Source organism: Schistocerca nitens, chromosome 3 (assembly GCF_023898315.1).
Source record: "Schistocerca nitens isolate TAMUIC-IGC-003100 chromosome 3, iqSchNite1.1, whole genome shotgun sequence".
NCBI lineage: Eukaryota > Metazoa > Arthropoda > Insecta > Orthoptera > Acrididae > Schistocerca > Schistocerca nitens.
In genome coordinates, this window is record NC_064616.1 from 725,221,964 (window position 1) to 725,241,932 (window position 19,969).

The 19,969-nt window shown below is 40.4% G+C and overlaps 1 protein-coding gene across 1 annotated transcript in view; it reads left to right on the plus strand.

Annotated features, from left to right (window-relative positions):
* Positions 1-19,969, plus strand: part of LOC126248696 (phospholipase A-2-activating protein) — a 133,240-nt gene that overhangs the window by 34,498 nt on the left and 78,773 nt on the right. The window contains exon 6 of the mRNA XM_049949977.1: positions 17,848-17,982. Coding sequence (XP_049805934.1) covers positions 17,848-17,982 — 135 coding nt within the window. The remainder of the gene's footprint in view (positions 1-17,847; positions 17,983-19,969) is intronic.

Below are 19,969 nucleotides of genomic sequence, written 5' to 3' on the forward strand. Positions count from 1 at the left end.
AAAAATACTGCTTTATGTTCCTGTTTATTGATTGTAACGTATTCCACCCCCCCCCTCCACCCCCCACCCCCCCCCACCCCCCCAAAAAAAAGGAAGGAAAAAAAACTGTCAGGTGTCGCTATGAGATATGCTCTTGATACTTGATCACAATGTACAGTTCAGTCGACATTTACCAACCAGGAAATTAAACAGCAATGCACATATTTATTTTTAGGGAACTAAGTTTTGTTTTCATGTCAGCTGAGGAAATAAATGAACACCTGGAAATGTCTAATAGCTCACTGCTGTTGTGTTTCACTGAAAACGCTGCCACAAGGTATTGGTGGTGCCTGGAGTAGCTGCACAGGGGTCATTGCTGTGTGATAGAGTTGGTGTTGCTGTATGTGGCCCTGACAGGAGTGTAAGTAGGTTTTTCAATGTGCTTGCCCACACAGAAAATCATTAAACGTAGTGTGCATAAAAGTTGTTATACGAGAAGTTGGATAGAGACTACCTCTGCATACATGCTCTGAAAGCAACTGTGTAGTGCATGGGGGGTGGTATATACCAGAAAAAGTTACTGCTTGTCCTATTTCCTTTACTTACAGAGTGAGAGGAAAAATTGCATATATATCTTGGTATGCACTGTAATCTCTCTTACTTTAATGATCCCTGTGTGTTCCAATTCATGTTTCCTGTTTAAGCTGTATAATCTATATAGGCTGGTTACAATAAATGCTCCCCAGTCAGCACCCAGAGAACAAAAGCAGATTTACTTTCTAGATTTTGACACTAAACTGCTGAAGCATTTGTAACAAAGCCACTGAATTTACAGCCCTTGAATAAAGATGTCGCATTCAAATTCTACCCTGATGCTGACAGCTGGATTAAACTGAAGTAGAAAGTTCCAAAATACTATGTAAGCATGGAACTTGTATCGAAAAGATAGAGTAGATGTTTTAGAAGGGATAGTGTTCATTTCTACCAACAAAAATATGATACCTTATAAAAGCTGAAATTTTGTCTGACTGTGAAGCTTTCTGGGCGTGAGTAAAAGGCATAGACAAACTCAAATTAATCATCGAATGTCTATACTAACTATTTGATTCCACTGTAACAGTTGTGGAATCATTCAAAGAAAGCCTTTGCTCAGTAGCACAGAAGCACGTTGATCAATGAATAGTAGTTTAAAGAGATTTTAAACTACCAGGTATAGTCTGTCGGTAAACTGAAGAGTGAGTCCACACTCTGCCAACCCAGCTACATCACAAGGCGCTTCTACAGGCTGTTTCACAACGTAGTACCGGCCCTGCTGCAGTGCGCGCTATAAATCTGTGGCGACGCCGTGAACACATACGTCTCGGCTGCGTTCATTTTTAGACAAATGTATTAAGACCATAAGGAATACAAAAAATGATACCTTCTTCTGAAACACATCATTATAGAGTAAATTATATTAATATAAGAATGGAAGTCAGGATTGTACTACAAACATAGAACCGAATGCCTGTTCATGTGAATGTATTGTATGTTCCTCTCGTTAAGCGAACCCCATATAATGCAATCAATCTGTATAATTTGAGGCTTGTTCTTACTTTGTGTTTCTACTAAAAGGTAGAAGTTTTCTTTGAAGAACTGCATTGAAACATAACAATTTTTGCAACACGAAGAGTGTTTAAAAAGTTTCAAAGCAGGCCTTAAAGGACAGCGGTTTTACAAGCATGGATGAGATTAAAAATGCACAGTTAAGAGACTTATAAACTACCCCGAAGAAGCAGTTCCTAAAGAATTTCGGGAATTGGAAATAGCACTGGCACAAGTATATAGTATGTAATGGGGAATATTTGGAAGAGGATAGAATTGCTGTAGATTAACAAGTAAATTTCTTACAAAAAAATCAAAATTAATACGTGAACGCATCTCGTATGTCAAGCTTCTTGCTTAAAAGTCCAGAATCGATGTACATGTTTCGAAAAAATTTCAGCAGTGTTTGGAATAGCTATTGCGCACAAATTTCAGTCATTATGTCTCAGATTCAGGTGAATAGTGACCGAGCTAGAGATTTAGTGTTCCATAAGCATCAAAGGTTTTATGTGATTTTGAAACTGTCTATAACGATTGGTTTCCTCCCAGGATTATTAGTTTTCCTTCGTGGCGATTCCACTAAACCACGCAACTTATTTTCGCGTTCCTTCCTTATGCGTCCTATTGGACAGGCTGATGTTTGCATAAATTGCAGCCCTTTGAGTGTGACTGGTAATATTAGCCAACAGTTCTTTTTGTGTCGCCTATTTAATACACAATGCAACAACGTTAGAGACGATCGAACGCTCGTTACTCCGCAAATATCTCCTCTTCCTCGTATTCTGCAAATTTCTTGCAATGCTAGACAGTTATCCATCACTTCCGGAAATCGAAGTATATCGGTAAGTATACAAAGTTAACTGACACTGGCAACTAAGATCATACGAACAGAAACGACGTATATCACTGCACGCCGATCTACACCTCTAGACATGTAATGGGCAACAGATTTTGGGTGCCCTGTAGGCCGGTGGCAGCGTTCTTCCGGGAAAGGCCACTTCCCCCACCAAAAGCGCTGCTTGCTCTTGGGTTTACAGACTGACTATATATAGTAGTTCAAAGATACAGGGGATAGGCAAAATAATGTGAGCAGTGGTAGTAATGGGATGGCTGTGCTTAATGGTCAACATAGCAGGTAAGGTATGTATCGTGCTGGAATGTGCATGTTCAGTATGGACTAGGTATCAGTGCAGGTTGTGTACAAGTAGTGCACACTTTGTATTTGCATTCAGAGGCTGAGGTTGATGTGCAATGGAAGAGTTAAGAGTTCCAAAGAGGGCAGATTGTGGAGGCCCGATTAGCTGGAGCATCAGGAACCTATTGAATGTTTCAAGAGCAACTGTTTCAACAGTTGTGAAAGCCCACACAAAATATGGAAAGACATCATCGTGTAAACGTAATAGTGGGCGCAAATCAAAACTAAGTGACAAATATTCATACGGTAACACGAATTATGTAAAAACAGCACAAAACTACGGTGGCTAAAGTGACTGCAGAGATCAATCAATAGCCATCTTTTTAGACCATGTGTGTATCGACACTGTCCACCGTGAACTCCATAAAGCAAATATTCATGGACGAGATGCTATACCAAAACCATTAGTGATGACAAACAGTGCAAAGAAGTGTAAAACATGGTGTTAGAAGCATAAATCTTGGACGGTGATAAGTGGAAACACATCATATGATCCGACAAGTTAATATTTTCATTATTACCAACATCAGGGTGGGTTTGCATCTGGAGAATGCCAAAAGAAGCCTATAATACTGATTGCTTGATTCCAACAGTTAAGCATGGAGGTGGAAGTATGATGGTGTGGGCAGCCATATCATGATATTCTGCTGGTCCCATCATTACTCTCAAGGGCCGAGTCACAGCCAATGATTATGTGAATGTTTTAGGTGATCAAGTGCGCCCCATGATTCAAATGTCATTCCCCAACAATGACACCATATTTCAGGATGATAATGCACCCATTCACACAGCTAGGACAGTACAATTGTGGTATGAGGAGCATGCAACTAAACTGCAGCGTCTTTCCCTGGCCAGCACAGTCCCCGGACTTCAACATTATCGGACCCTTTCGGGCAGTGTTGGAGTGCACACTCTGGAGCAGATTTCCGCCTTCCTCCTCACTATAGGAGTTAGAAGAGGTTCTGATCGAAGAGTGGCATAACATTCCACTGGAGACTATACAATCATTATATGCCAGTATTCCAAGAAGAATCACAGCTGTATTATGGGCAAATGGGGTCCAACCTCTTATTAATAAACCATTCCCAAGTAAGTACAGGTGCTCACATTATTTTGCCTGTCCCCTGTATTTTAACATACCAGGTATAGACTGGGACTTCTATGGAGTCTTCACAGGTGGTACAGACAGCCAGCCTTGAGAAGAAGTGCTGAATGCTTTCTCTGTAAACTGTATTGTGCAAGTAGTGCGACAACCCACACACAGTGGAAATATTTTACAGCTCATGGCTGTAAATAGGCCCGACCCTGTCGATGTCACCATACAGGCATCACGGGCACGATGGTTACTAAAGTCAAAAATCTACCAAGAAAGCTATGGGAGTAACTATACTGGAAGGGCCAGGCAAGAAGTTGTTAGCACTCTGCTCTAACAATGAATGGACGTCATTTAATTCTAGTTTGGTTAACATAGAGCAATTATGGACAAAGATGAAAGTGGATGTAAATTGCGCTCAGGAGAAGTTTGTGCTAAGTGAGTGGATTAAACCCTTTCATTGCTTCAGAAATGGTCTTTGCAGTCAGTGGTGAGTGTGCCTGTGTTGTGGCTGTACTGCTCACCAGTTGTTGATAGCAGTGTTGAGAAATGGTGATTTGGCCACTATGAAATACTTATCATCTGATTTTCAGAAAGCTAATCACTTAAAAATTTTGATTTTTGCAAATCGTACAGGATATTAGGTGGATTGTGCTGCCACTTACTGCCAGGTACTCTATATCAGTGACCTTGGTAGTCATTAGACATTGCGAGAGAGCAGAATAGGGCGCTCCGTGGAACTCACTGACTTTGAACGTGGTCAGGTGATAGGGTGTCACTTGCGTCATATGTCTATCTGTGAGATTTCCACACTCCTGAACATCCCTAGGTTCACTGTTTCCAAAGTGATAGTGAATGGGAATGTGAAGGGATACATACAGCACAAAAGTCGGCAGCCCTGACGCCAACTACGAGTGCTTTTCGCTTGCTTGGTTACAAGATTTAGCTAGCAATTAATTGTTTTTGCTGTATATTCTATAGTATTCAATTGCATTAGTGTCAGATGTGATAAATTGAAGGTTTCAGTTCTTGTTTGCGTCTGAATAAGATAAGCAAAGGTTCTGTTTAGGACAGTTTTGTGTGTACGCAAACGTTTGTTTACATTCTTGACTGACATTAAATATGTGGGATTATCAATTAAGTCAGTGCACAATACTCAGTATTTAGATTTATTAGTGTCATTTAGACTTGATACATTGAAGGTAGCAGTTCTTATACGTTTTATTAGGAAAAGTGATACTGACAGTGAATTCTAACCTTACTTGTATACGTTTGACTAGCGCAACCTGTGACAGTTAACAGTTAAGCAAACGTAAAATATGTGGTAAATTAGTATTACACTACAATGTCTGAGTAAATCAGTGTTAAAATAGAACTTCTGAGACCTACTTACATACGGTTTAGTTAGCAGAAAGCTTGTTGTGGGCTTTAGTGATCGTGTACTGTAAGCCCATTGGTTCCTATAAAGTAGAGTTTGTATTTGTGCTTTGTATTCTGAACTCTTATTGTTAGTTAAAGGTTTTGTTTTGTACCTGCATCTGTCAGTGTACTATACTCGGTATTTACGTTTATTAATGTCATTTAGACTCTATACATTTAAGGTAGCAGTTTTTATAGTTTTATCAGGTCATTTTTGCGTGTACGTAAATGCTTGTTTACATTATAAATACGAGGGATGATCAGTAGGTGTAGCTTACCGTAGGTTACTGTTTAATTTGTTAGTAATATTCACTAGATAGCCCCTAGCAGTCTACTGTAGGTCACTGTCTTATTCTTTAGTATTCACTATACAGCCCCTAGCAGGAAAATAAGCACCAGATCTAGCTTCTACCATACATTTTTATTGTTTTTCATTGTTGAGTGTCCTTCCTGCCAACTAGTGTGGCAGTAGGTTTCCTCAAGTTTCTTATAGTAAATCAGTTATTAGCTAGATGGATAGAGATTGTGTCTGTTGTGTACAGATGCAGGAGGAGTTGGCCAGAGTCCAAATGCAGCTGGAAGCTTTGCTGGCCACAGTCAATAAGCTCCAGAGTGCCACCTTGAGGTGCTATGAGGATGGGGTGCCTGTGGCAGCCTCTGCTGTACTAGATGTGCAGGGGGGTGATGTCACAGCTCTCTGTCACTGAGCTGACCTCAGGTGTGACTGAGGCGGCCGGCCCACTCTCACCTAAGTGTGGGTGGCGGGCTGTGTCGAGGTCTTGAGCCTCAGGGCGAAGGCTGCATGAGGGACACAGGCTCCTGCCAAATCCCATGCACTTTGCTAATAGATTCAGTGTGCTATCTGATGCTGGAGGGCGCGTAGGGGGGGGGGGGGGGGGGGAGGGGTGGAGGAGGCTGAGCTGGATCAGAATGCACTTTCTGCCAGGATAGTGGCATCTCCTTCAGCAAGGTCCAGACAGGCAAATGGGGGTAGGGGTTTGTTAGTTATTGGGAGCTCCAATGTTAGGTGGGTCATGGATCTCCTCAGGAACATAGTGGCTAGGGTGGGGAAGGAGTCAAACGTTCACTCAGTGTGCTTGCCGGAGGCCTTGTCCGCGATGTGAAAGAGGCTCCTCCAGCGGCTATCAAGTGTGTGGGGTGCAGCCAGCTGCAGATTGTTGCACATGCCTGTCGTCGGGGTTTCAAGGAAATCCTTGGGTCCTTTCAACAACTGGCTAAATTGGTGGAGCTGGCCTCCATCTCTTGAGGAGTGGAAGCCAAGCTGACGATCTGCAGCATCGTACCCATGGTGGACCAAGGTCCTCTGGTTTGGAGTCGAGTGGAGAATTTAAACCAGAGGCTACGTCAACTCTGTGACGAAAATGATTGTAGATTCCTCAACCTATGCTATGGGGTGGAAGGTTGTAGGACGCCCCTTGATAGATCAGGGGTGCTCTACACACAGGAAGCAACTACACGGGTAGCACAGTACTTGTGGCGTGCACATGGTGGTTTTTTAGATTAGGTTCCTCCCCTTGGGAAACAAACCGTTGGCCTGAAAAATTACAAGTTTGTGACACTGATGTGGGTGTGCCAACTTTAAAAATTGTTAGTTTGCCTAAACAGATCATGCCAAAGGATTTAAATATGCTAAACCTCATGTTAGTAAATTATCAAAGTGTCTGTAGCAAGATTCCCGAGTTACTGTCTGAAATAAACAGCATTGTTGAAACCAGACATAAATAGCAGTGAAATTTAACTCGGCTTGGACAATGTTTAGGAAGGATAGGACTGATGCTATGGGAGGTAGTGTGTTCATTGCAGTTAAAAGCTGTTTAAAAGCAGTTGAGATCGATACTGGGTTGGACTGTGAAATAGTCTGGATAAAGCTGTCAATCAGACAAGGATTGACCATTGTATTAGGATGTTTTTATAGACCACCAACATCCGCAACAAATGTCGCAGAACACTTAAGGGAAAGTCTTGAGTACATAGTAATTAAATATCCAAATTATCCATTAGTGTTAGGTGGAGACTTTAATATGGCATCCATTGACTGGGAAAATTACACGTTTATCACAGGGGGCAGAAGCAAAGACTCGGGTAAAGTTATTCCAGGAGCACTCTCAACATACAACCTTGAGCAATTGGTTAGAAAACCAACTCAAGATGGGAACATATTAGATATCTTGTAGACAAACAGACGTGATCTTTTAGAGGAAGTTAATCTAGAAGGAGGTCTTAGCGACCTGGAGTAATGTTGTTGTGGCTTCTATGTCAGTGGAAGCTGCAAAAAAAAAAAAAAAAAAAAAAAAAAAAAATCTTCGTAGTCAGCTCCAAGCATTCATTATGGGACACAAAGATATTGCTCATCTTTTGTTCGAATTTAAATGTATTGTCCACCACGTGCTAGAGAAGTATGTGCCTAGCAAAAATATAGGGGAGGGAAAGGATCCACCTTGGTGCAACAAACATATTAGGAAGTTGCTGAGAAAGCAGAGAATTTTGCACAGTCGTTGCAAACGTAGTCACTGCCCCGCTCACAGAAATTATGCAAAATGAAAGCAGCTGTCAAAAGGTCAATGAGAGATTCTTTTAACGAATTTTAAAGCAATATTTTATCTGCAGATTCTAAAAATACCCCAAAAAATTTTGGTTGTATGTAAAATCTATGAACGCTACAAATAATTCAACACCTTCTCTTGCTGACTGTACGGGTAATGTAACAGATGGTGAGAAACAGAAGACTGAAATTCTAAACCTAGCTTTCAAAAACTCATTTTCATTAGAAGACTGCACCACCATTCCCCCTTTCAATTATGGAACAAACTCAAGGATGGCTGCCATAGTGGTTAGTGTATCTGGGATTGTAAAACAGTTAAAATCCTTAAACACTAAGAAGACATCTGGCCCAGACGGTGTCCCTGTAAGATTATATGTTGACTGTGCTACAAATATAGCACCATTCTTATCCATCACCTATCAGACATCATTGGAACAGTGGAAAGTTCCATGGGACTGGAAGAAGGCCCAAGTCATAGCAATCTATAAAAAGGGTAGAAAATCGGATGCTCATAATTACTGGCCAATTTCACTGACATCGATTTGTTGTAGAATCATGGAATATGTTTTGTGTTCAGACATAATGACCTTTCTAGATTCTGAGAAGCTCATCTGCAGAAACCAGCACAGTTTTAGGAAACGGCAGTCATGCGAGACACAGCTGGCCCTCTTTGTGCATGATATACAACAGGCTCTAGATACCGGCTCTCAGGTTGATGCCACATTTCTCGACTTTCGAAAGGTGTTAGAGTCAGTTCCGCGCTGTCGCTTGGTCCAAAAAGTGCACGCTTACGGTCTGTCTGATGATACATGCGGTTGGATAGTGTGTGTCCTAACAGACAGAGAGCAGTATGTCGTCCTGAATGGGGTGACTTCAACAGAATCAAGCGTAACTTCAGGTGTCCCCAGGGCAGCGTAATAGGTCTGCTGATTTTTAAGATTTACATAAACAATCTGGTTGATGGTATTGACAATGGCATTAGATGATGCTGTAGTATACAGGAAAGTAGTATCACACGAAAGTTGTGAACAACTCAATGAGGATTTGCAGAAAATAAATGCGTGGTGTAATGACTAGAAGTTATCTCTCAATATTAGTAAGTGTAACCTATTGTGTATAACAAGGTGAAAATGCCTGTTAATGTAGGAGTACATAATAAAAGCCCAGTCTTTGGATGCGGTAACATCTGTCAAGTAACTGGGTGTGACTATTCAAAATGATCTCAAATGCAATGATCAGATTACACAAGTAACGGGCAAGGTGAACTCTACTTCAACAAAGGAAATTGTTTACAATACGTTAGTTCGTCCAGCCTTAGAGTATTGTTCGTCTGTATGGGGCCCTTACCAGTTGGGCCTCATTCAAGAGATTGAAAAGGTCCAAGATTTGTGACTGGTACATTTAGCCATTGCGAGAGCGTTACAAACCTCATAGAAAGTTTGAAGTGGGATATGCTTGCAGATAGACGACGCACTAAACAGAAGGGGCTGCTCATTAAATTCCAAAATCCGATCTTCGCCAAGTATGTAGAGCATATATTATTACCACCAACTTTCTAATTGTGCACTGAACACCATTCAAAGATAAGGGAAATTAGAGCTCGTACTGAGGCGTTGAGACAGTCGTTTTTCCCTTGTGCGATCCACAAGTGGAACAGGGGGGGGGGGGGGGGTAATAAGAGTTTGGCGCCAATTGTGCCCTCCACCACACTCTGCTTGGTGGCTAGTGGAGTATATATGTAGATGTATAAAGCGTACAGGCCGACCTCGCCTGTTGACTGACAGAGAGCGCTGACAGTTGAAGAGGGTCATAATGTGTAATAGGCAGACATCTATCCAGACCATCACCCAGGAATTCCAAACTGCATCAGGATCCACTGCCAGTACTAGGACAGTCAGGCGGGAGGTGAGATTTCATGGTCAAGCGGCTGCTCATACGCCACACATCATGCCGGTAAATGCCAAGTGACACCTCGCTTGGTGTAAGGAGCATAAACACCGGACGATTGAACAGTGGAAAAACGTTGTGTGGAGTAACGAATCGAATCACAGTACACAATGTGGTGATCAGATTTCATGGTGTGAGTATGGCAGATGCCCGGTGAATGTCGTCTACCATTGTGTGTGTGTGTGTGTGTGTGTGTGTGTGTGTGTGTGTGTGTGTGTGTGTGTGTGTGTGTGTGTGTGGTGCCAACAGTAAATTCAGAGGAGGTGGTGTTATGGTGTGGTCATGTTTTTCATGGACGGGGCTTGCACCCCTTGTTGTTTCGCATGGCACTATCACACCACAGGCCTACATTGATGTTTTAAGCATCTTCTTGCTTCCGAGCACTTGTTCACAATGCACGGCCTGTGGCGAAGTGGCTGCACAACAATGACATCACTGTAACGAGTTCTGACATGAATCCTATAGAACACCTTTGGGATGTTTTGGAACACCAACTTTTTGTCAGGCCTCACCAACTCACATCGATACATCTCGTCAGTGCAGCACTCCGTGAAGAATGGGCTGCCATGCCCCAAGAAACGTTCCAGCACCTGATTGAACATATGCCTGCAAGAGTGGAAGCTTTCATTAAGACTAACAGTGGGCGAACACCATATTGAATTCCAGCATTACCGATGGAGGGCGCCACACACTTGTAAGTCATTTTCAGGCAGGTGTCTGGATACTTTTGATCACATAGTGTATGTTCACTCGATAAAAGACTGAATTTCTTTTTGTTATTCATCATATTTACTGCACTGCATCGGACGGATTAAAACATTGTATGAAATTTTAGTGTGTTTGCATAAACTTCCCATATGGTTGATTTTAGCTCATACGTTGCAGTATATGAAATGTAACTAAGCCATCAAAATTTTACTTAAAATTGGGGACAGAATGCTATCTCACATTGTTCTCAAGTTTTTAAATTTTATATTCGACAGACGTTAGAATGCACGTGTCACAGTGCAAGTGCTCGACTCATGGGTAAGAGTGTGAGCAGGTGCAAATGCTCAGACTCACTCACTCACCAGCGAGTTGTTAAGTCCAGGTGTGGGTCATGTTACTCTCTTAACAGAACTTAAGTTTTGTGGAATTGGTGGCTTTTCACTTGGCTAGTTTGTCATATCTCACAAACCCAATGCGAAAAGTTGTTCTGAATAATTAAAACAATTTTCGGAGCTTGAGAATTTTGGTATAAGGGACAAACTGCCTCTGGTGGCTTGTTAAAGAGTTACTGCATTTGGTTTTGTCTCTTGCCCCACTTAGGTTTGTATCTTGATTGCACTGGAAAATAGTACACTACAGTGCAAATGTCAACAGTGTGCATTGTGTGTTTTTTTTTGGAAACAAACTTATTCCATTCACTCATGGTACTGTTTACTGACAACAGTAATGCCCATTTAATCATTGTTCTCAGGTTTCTATCCTCGGTTCTGCCTCAGGGTAGTTTCTCTGATGATGTTGGTTGTACATTAACAGCGATACACAACATTCTGGATAGGTTACTGATGAAGGGCTGATAGAGGCTGTCCGCCGGAAGAATGACGATGGATCGGTCAGCCTTCAGATCACGGATAGCCTGGGCTTCAGCAGTGGTGATGTTGGGTGTAGGATTAAGGTTTTTTAAGAAGGATTGAGATGCAAGGCTGGAAGTCAGAAATTCCTGGAAGGTTTGGAGAGGGTGATTTTGAGGAAGAGGAGGTGGGTCCCGCTGTGACGGAGGACGGAACTGTTCCAGGCAGGGTTCAATTTGGATGGTGTCTTGGGGAGTTGGAACATTAGGAGTAGGATTAGGATCATTTTTCTTCGTGGCAAAGTGATATTTCCAGCAGAGAGTACGGGTGTAGGACAGTAAATCTTTGACGAGGGCTGTTTGGTTGAATCTGGGAGTGGGGCTGAAGGTGAGGCCTTTGGATAGGACAGAGGTTTCGGATTGGGAGAGAGGTTTGGAGGAAAGGTTAACTACTGAATTAGGGTGTTGTGGTTCCAGATTGTGTTGAAAGGAATTTTGAGGTTTTGGAGGGAGTGGAGCTGGAAGTGGGAGATTGAGTAGATGGGAGAGACTGGGTTTGTGTGCAATGAGAGGAGGTTGAGGTTTGCTGGAAAGGTTGTGAAGGGTGAGTGAGTTGCCTTTCCGGAGGTGGGAAACCAGGAGATTGGATAGTTTTTTGAGGTGGAGGGTGGCATGCTGTTCTAATTTACGGTTGGCCTGTAGGAGGATGCTCTGAACAGCCGGTGTGGCTGTGGGAGAGGAAAGATTAAGGACTTTTATTAAGCATAGGAGTTGACGGGTGTGTTCATTGGCTGAGTTGATGATAGACAAGTGCCTCATGTATGGTTTCACTGAATGCAGTGGAGAAGCAGGATGAAGCTGTGCTGAGCTGTTCCTGCTTGTGTAGGTGCAGGATTAGGTGGGTGAGGGCAATGGATTGTTCAGTTTGGAACTGGTATAGGGACTGATGGAAGGAAGGGTTGCAGCCAGAGATGGGAACTTTAAGTGTGAGGCCTTTGGGGGTAATGCCAAATGTGAGACAAGCCTGTGAATTCTGTAATTGTCACATTGTATACCTCACACATTGGACGCCAAAGTTTGGCTTGTTAAATTGGGTGTATTTATTCATGTAACTCATTAGTCTATTCATGTAACTCATTAGTCTATCTTAACCCTAGAATGGTCGGGTGAAAAATAATGTCAAGAACGGTCGGACTTGGTCTGTGGTACCCAATAAATAAATCACTTGTAACAAATGACAAATAGTATGTTTAGATCAAATGTCAAATTTTTATTTTGATGAGGCACTACTACATGCTATAGTGACATTAGTTCAGCTTTTTGCATCATACAAAAATTACTGAAAAAAAATTGAAACATATACATCTTTGTAGTACTAAATGTCAGTAAACTGAAAATACAAGTAAATTTGACTGAAATAAGATTATAAATGAGAGTAAGTTGTAGAAATAAGAAGCAAAAATGATGAATTTTCGTTGTATAAATGGAAATCATGAATTTGAAGAATAGTTCACGAAGTATTGTCCTCTAAAGTTATCACCTTTCAAAACAGTCGCCGCAAACCATCAGTGCATGTGCCAAGCATAACCACAATTTGCAAACTTTGCGAAAGTATTTAGTTTTGCTGTCCTTGCATTTGTAGCATCTTCCCCTTTTCCCTGGTTGTGGATCTTCGGCTATTCTTTGTTCTTCGGTACTGGAGAGGTTAGAGGCAAGCCTGCGAATATCGTGTGGGAGGTTTGGTTGGGTTGCGCGCATTGTCAAATATGGTGTTATGAGAAACTTTCCTAGTGTTCTGAGGTATTCTCGTCTAACTGATATTTTTTGTTGGCTTTGAACACAATGTAGCCATTGAGAGCTGCAATGTTCAACAACTGAAAAAAGATACACAGAGGCCACCGTCTTGTCCCTCTAGCAACAGTATATTCACCACACACAGCATCAACGACGTCTGTGCCGCCCAAGGTTTTGTTGTAGTACGTTATTATACTTGGTTTTTTCTTTCCACCGCTGTCACTGTCAATTTCATCATCATGGTGCATTGACGACAAAAGGAATACCGATTTGTTCTGTTTTGGTACATATGAAAGTAATGTGATATCTTCTTGAAATCCAAACATACTTGAGTACTCTTCTTTAGACTTTTTGGGTAAAAAGTCAAACGGAATTTCAGGCTTTTTTTTGTACGTACGAACAACAGTAATATTCTTTTCTTGTAATAGTTTTTTGACGAATGGGTAAGAAGTAAACCAATTGTCTATCGCTAGATTTCTTCCAGACTCTTTTACTGGGTCTGTAAGATGGAAAACATCATCTGCCTTATTACTGATTTTGTACGGTCTTTGAGATTGTGCACCTGCATAAACTTCCAAATGTTTTATGTAGTACGTTTTAGAAAAAGCCAGGATGAAGACCTTGATCCCATACTTGGCAGGTTTATTTGGGATATACATCCTGAACCTGCATCTGCCTCTGTATGGAACAAGCATTTTGTCCACAGTAACGTTTTCTGACGGAGCAAAATATACTTTGCAGTTGGAGACAAACATATCAAGAATGGTTCTTATGTCAGCAAGATTATCTTGTGCTTTTCTTTCTTCCCTTGTATGGATGTTGTCAAACCTGATACAACGAGTCAAAAATCTGAACCTCTTCAGTGACATACTTGCACGAAAGATTTCAATTCCTGTCCCATCTGTATTCCAAAAGTTTTCAATATTCATTTTACCGCCATACAATGTTCCAGCTAAGTAAAGTGGGCCAAAATATGCCTTCAGTTCATCAAAACCGGCAGGCCTAGCCATGTTCAGGTCACTTGCATAATTGTTTCGAACTGAATCAATATAGATATTGGTTGATTCAAGAACTGTATCAATCAATGCATTGCTAAAAAATAACTGCCATAATTCTAGCGGTGAATGTACATCCATTGCGGCTCGAATACTTCCAGGCAAATGCATTGTAATTATGCTGCGATGTCTTGTTCGAACACTTTGTGGGAAACACGGGTTTTTCGCCACAGTAGCTTCCTTCCTTCCTTTTGTAATAGCGTATAGGTGACGTACCTGAGTCAGTTAGAGGAACTGTACTTGAATCAGCGATAGCAGGTGCATCGGTGTCGGCAGATGACTGAACATCTTCTTCCTCTTCATCACCACTTATTTCACTATTGCTGTCATGATAACTGTTTATTTTGAAGTCTGGGTCCGCATCAGAATTGTCTGCTTTAGTCTGATCATCATACAAAATTCTGCAAATTTCACTGTAAGAAAGACTTTCTCTTGCCATGTTATACTGCAGACTACTGACAATGATAATTCAGTGTTAGGACATCACACATAGTTCACAAAATAACTAGTTAATCAATGATACACCAAAATAAAAATGGGGTTGCACTCACAGGAATTAGTTACGTAAATGGTCGGGCTGGGTCTGACAGACCCGCACGCTTTTTGAAAGACTGCCAAACAATGACTAAGCAAGGAAAAACCTTATTCACAACAATAATGCTTTCTCTCGGATGTTTCAGGAAGGTAGCAGGGCGCTCGAGCCAAATCAGCAACTATAAGAATATAAATTCAGTGAAACAAAAACCAGTGCGTCTCACAGACCCAGCCCGGCAGTTCTAGGGTTAAAAAGACGCATGTATTTATGTTTGTATACGGGGCATGTATGCTATCTATAAAACAAAATGGAACCTCATCTAAGCCAGATGGCTTCTTATTTTCTAATTTCTGTTTTCTGCTCCTGGCTTAAAGCTCTGTTGTGAGAAACGTCAGAATTGTACTTGCTGTATGGGTCATGGTGAGTGCTACATGTGTTTTAGGAAGATTTTGTTGCAGCTACTCTTCAGTACCAAAGAAATAGCCGCATTAAAAATTTACCAATTATGAGGGTTTTCCATTATTTTACCCCCATCTCTTACTTGTATGTTGTTATAATTGTCTGACTTTCCCATTTTCATTTTTAATGGTATCCCACTCTACTTTTGCTTTTATTTTCTAAGTTATATATCATTTTGTAATTGAATAGCTTTTCTGCGGCAAACAGTACCATTCTGTATATATTTCTGTAACTGTGTTAGTAATCCAGGAATTGTGAATTAGGGTAGCTATTTTGTAACTGAGAAGTTTGTCTCTGTGAGGACTTTCAGATACCCACAGTTATCCATCCATGTTACTTAGCTGCTGCTGTTGAATTGGCTATGTTTTAAAATGCCTACTTGAAAATTAATTTAAACTCTGTGCAGAATGTTGAGAACTTAGCATCTACAGTGTTTTCCAGTATACATTTCATCCCATGTTCAGTATGCCAATGCCCCAGAAAAGTGTTGTGTATGTTCCAAGAATGTCCTTATGTTGGCCTGCAGTTTTATGGATTTTACCAAGCCTGTCCTTAGCTTTATCTGACAGTAATGATCAGAGGGACCAAGTACATGGTCTGAGGTAGACACCTTGGATGTCTAGAATATCTGTAGATGTGTGCAGTTCGCTGTGAGCATGAGGTGAGTATGCCAGCAAAAGTCAAACATAGATAATGACTACTGGAAGTTCAGTGTGCAGTTAAACTTGCAATATAACAATCACAGAATAAACTAAAAAGGTATTCAAATTTGAAACATAGGAAAAAGAGAACAGAAATATGATCAAACTTATGTTTTTATGAGCACTAATGTCACATTTGTTACTTGGCCCCTAGATCAGAAGCAGACTGACATTCAAGATATTGGTCTGTAATTTTGTGGGCTCATTCTTTTACACATATTACACATCTGAGTTATCTGGCCTATTTTTCAGTCGCTTGGAACTTTCCACTGAGCAAGAGATTCATGATACATGGAAGCTAAGTATGAGACCAGTGCTGAGGAGTACCCTGTAAAATCTAATTGTGATTCCATCTGGATATGGTGACTTATTTGTATCTAATTTGTTCACCCACTATTCAGCAGGAAGGATGCCTATTTCTGAGTCCTCCATTCCTTTTGCTGTCTTTTATTGCCACAACAGCCTGGTCTAAGAGTAACTGAATAGAAGCCTCCCCCATGCTTAATCATTTTATATAGGATCTGTATTTTCTTAGATTCTCAGCAAGATCTTTCTGTGGCAGAGTATGCTTGTTTTGTTTGTATAGCTCTATACACACGAACAAGGTAGACTGAATTATAACAGGCAGTTTGCATCAACGGCAAGTGAATGACTGTATTACCTAGCAGGAATAGCTGCTATTTGAAGAGAAACTGAAGCGAACAAGGGAATAAATAAAAGGGTGCAGGAAAGAACCGATCCCTCTTATGGTCAGGAACACTCCTGCAATGACGGATGCCAAGAAAGAGTTTTTTTTATAATGTGGAAAGAACCACTGTTGAAAAAGACAGGCTGCAGCTGTAACATAACCTACTGACCACAGTGAGGACTGGTTGAGTTGGCAACCCTTGTATAGGATAAGGTCATTATTGGGCATATCAGGGGTTAATCTTTGCAAAATAGGGCTGCACTAAGGAAAATAACATTAAATGTAATTGTGTAGACAAATTATTCAGCTCGTTATTCAGTGTTGATGGTGTCGAGCCTTCAACACAGAAAAGGGCCACCGTGAAGTGCCAAAAAAAAAAAAAATCTGCAGGTGGCCTCAGCTGGCATAAATAACAAGAGATCAGGCAAATAGTGTTCTTACAACAGCAGCAGTCATACTTCATGATGGAAAAAAATACTGTAACTCGGTGATAACCAGAGATGTTTTTAGTTCTACAGAGAACTGAAATTCATTACAATGATGTGCACCATCTTGTCTCTTTATCAGTTTATCAGGCAATTTCTTCTGAGGTTGCACCAAACATTTAAGTATGTGTCAGCCAATCTTAACATATGCAAGTGCTGTCCGTTTAGCACAGAATTTAGCACAAAATGTGGGTCCCAGTTAATTTGTTGACAACACACATTACATGAGCAAAATGGAGCTGACTGCTCATCTCGTCTTCTCCTCATACTGCTTTTAAGATTCTAAGTATTTTATATGTATCCTCCCCTCGTGGTTGCATTCTTCCTTCCCGAGCATGGGGTCCCAGGTTTGATTTCCGGCAGGGTCAGGGATGACTGACTGTGTTGTCCTCATCATTTCATCATCATTCATGAAAGTGGTGAGTTTGGACTGAGCAACGATTGGGAATTTGTACGGGCATTGATAACAGCACAGTTGAGTGCCCCATGAACCAAACATCATCCAAAATTGTGTGTGTATTATACTTGTAATGTTTAGGTGAAATTTTGAAATATTCTGCTTGGTAATTATCACTGAGCATGATTAATAGTCTTAGAACATAGTTACAATACAGATATGGGTTCTTACACAACCTGACTACATCAAAATTAGTTCACAGATTGGAAAAAAGTCATAGATGTGAAAGAGTAGGTCTTAGGTGTCCTATGAAGATATAAAGAAGTAGCATTAACATATCTATTATCTTCTATTCAGAGAGAACACAATGGAGTAATTAATAATTTTTATGGTTTCAGTGATGGGACTGTACGCGTTTTCACCCAAGATGAAGAACGTATGGCACCAAGTGAAGAACGAGAAGTGTTCAGAAGTCAGGTTACTTCAAAGTTGATGAGCATGAAGAGTAAGAATGCACTTATTGACAAAAATTTGTAAGTACCTAGATACACTGTATTCGGCATTTAGACGCTTAAATTTGCTTGGCAATGATAATTTTTAAGCACCTAAACTTCAAGATCATATTCTTCATCCCTACTGGGTGGTATCAGTAGAAGGCATTTATCAAGGCTTTCAGTAGGTCAGAGTTCTATTAGTGATGTGAGACTACTGCCACTCTCATACAACTAGACAGTTCAAGATTGTACAAAAACGGTCCCCTTCACTTCCCACTGGTTGGCCCCTCGCCCATCAATATTGACTGTTTGCCATGTCTAGTGCTGGCTGGTCAGTTGACACAATTCACTACTTCTATGTTGTTGTGATACTGTAAGAAAGCTGTGTGACCTATATGTGCTTACTTTCATGATGAGCTCTGTAATTCAGAGGAGGTGTGGGTAATATAAAGCCGGGATAGTCAAGCGGCCAGTATAATGTACTTTGTACCCACTTTAAGTTGGCCCCTTTGTGGTATGCAGACGATGCTGGGACTGAAAACATGCAACTGGCGGGGTAGTGCATTGGTGGCTTGGACAAGACACATCTCCCCCTGTGAGGGCAGCCAGCTTGTAGGGTCAATCCAAATGAAGTGGTCCAATAAAAATTAAGTTAGTTGCTTGATCATTTTAAAATATTTTAATTTTTTTATATGTGATTACCCAATAATTGAGAAGTTCAAAACAGTTTTTTAAAAAATTTTACCTTTCAGGTTTACCGAATGGTGGCCATTTTCGTTTGTAAGTGTGTGACGATGTTTCAGTTGAGAGACGTTAGCAAAAATATGAATAGAAAAGTGTCCTTTACAACATTGTCTATTATACAAAATACCCTAAATTCAAAAATTACCAGTCAAAATGACCTGCAAAGTTTGGTATCCAAATTTTCAAAAATCCACCTTTTAGGCCCAAAAATAACAAACAAGGAGTGATTTATGAGAGTCTATTTTTTTCCTATAGTTAGATATCATACTTTAGTAGCCTCATATAGAGCAAGAACACTTACAAATGTTTCCTTAACATTTTATAAATTTTTGAAATTTGAAAATTTTCATTTTTTGTGAAGTTTGGGGTTGGTTATCTCAGGTGGGACTGAATATAAAAATATGATTTTTGCACAGTTTGTACACCTATATGATAGCAAAGTACTGTAAAAATTTCAGCATTGATATCTGATGATACGAATTTTTGAAAATGAGGAGATAATTCACATTACTCTACAACTGATCTTATGGCTGTTGCCTATTTATTTGTTATATTGGTGGGATATAATCAATTATTATTGAAGTAAGGTACTGAATTATATACAAAAAGTGGAAACATCACTGATATTAACATTTATATTATTTTGACAAACTTAAAGTAAATATTTTCAATTAACATCCTTCGAGATGCGACTGTTCCTAAACCTGGTGGTGAATGTTAAGAACACTTATTTCTTCAGACAGCTTCTGTGATATAGAATAAGACCTCCCAGTTGCTGTGGTAAGTTCAAGCACTGAAAGTTTCCTTAAAACATTTTTCATTGGTATCCAAACTTCGTCACTAGTAGATTTCTTGAATGATATTCTTGGGCCAGCAGGGCGGTAAAAATGCACAAAAACATTGTTTTCCAAACTTATTCTTTCAACCTTTACAAGCCACTACTGTCCATCATACACACGTGCCCCTATGTCATTCAATGTTAAAGACAGAGATGTAATTTTACCGATACAATGATCCTCATAAATTATAGTTTCTGATGTTACATAGCCTCAAACTAAGTTTTCTGCAATGCCAAGGGATTTGTGGAAATGCCTTGATCCTTTTATTGCTATACAGTTTTCAAATCTGGTTTGAAGTGTTGTTTTCATATGCAGAACCACTTCTTTCTTGATTAGAAAATAGGTAATGCCTTTAATATTATCCTTGCAAAAGACATACATGTCCTGTATTGTGAAAATTTGGTCTCTGGTTGGTCTTTATAGGCTGGCTTTACTTCACATTT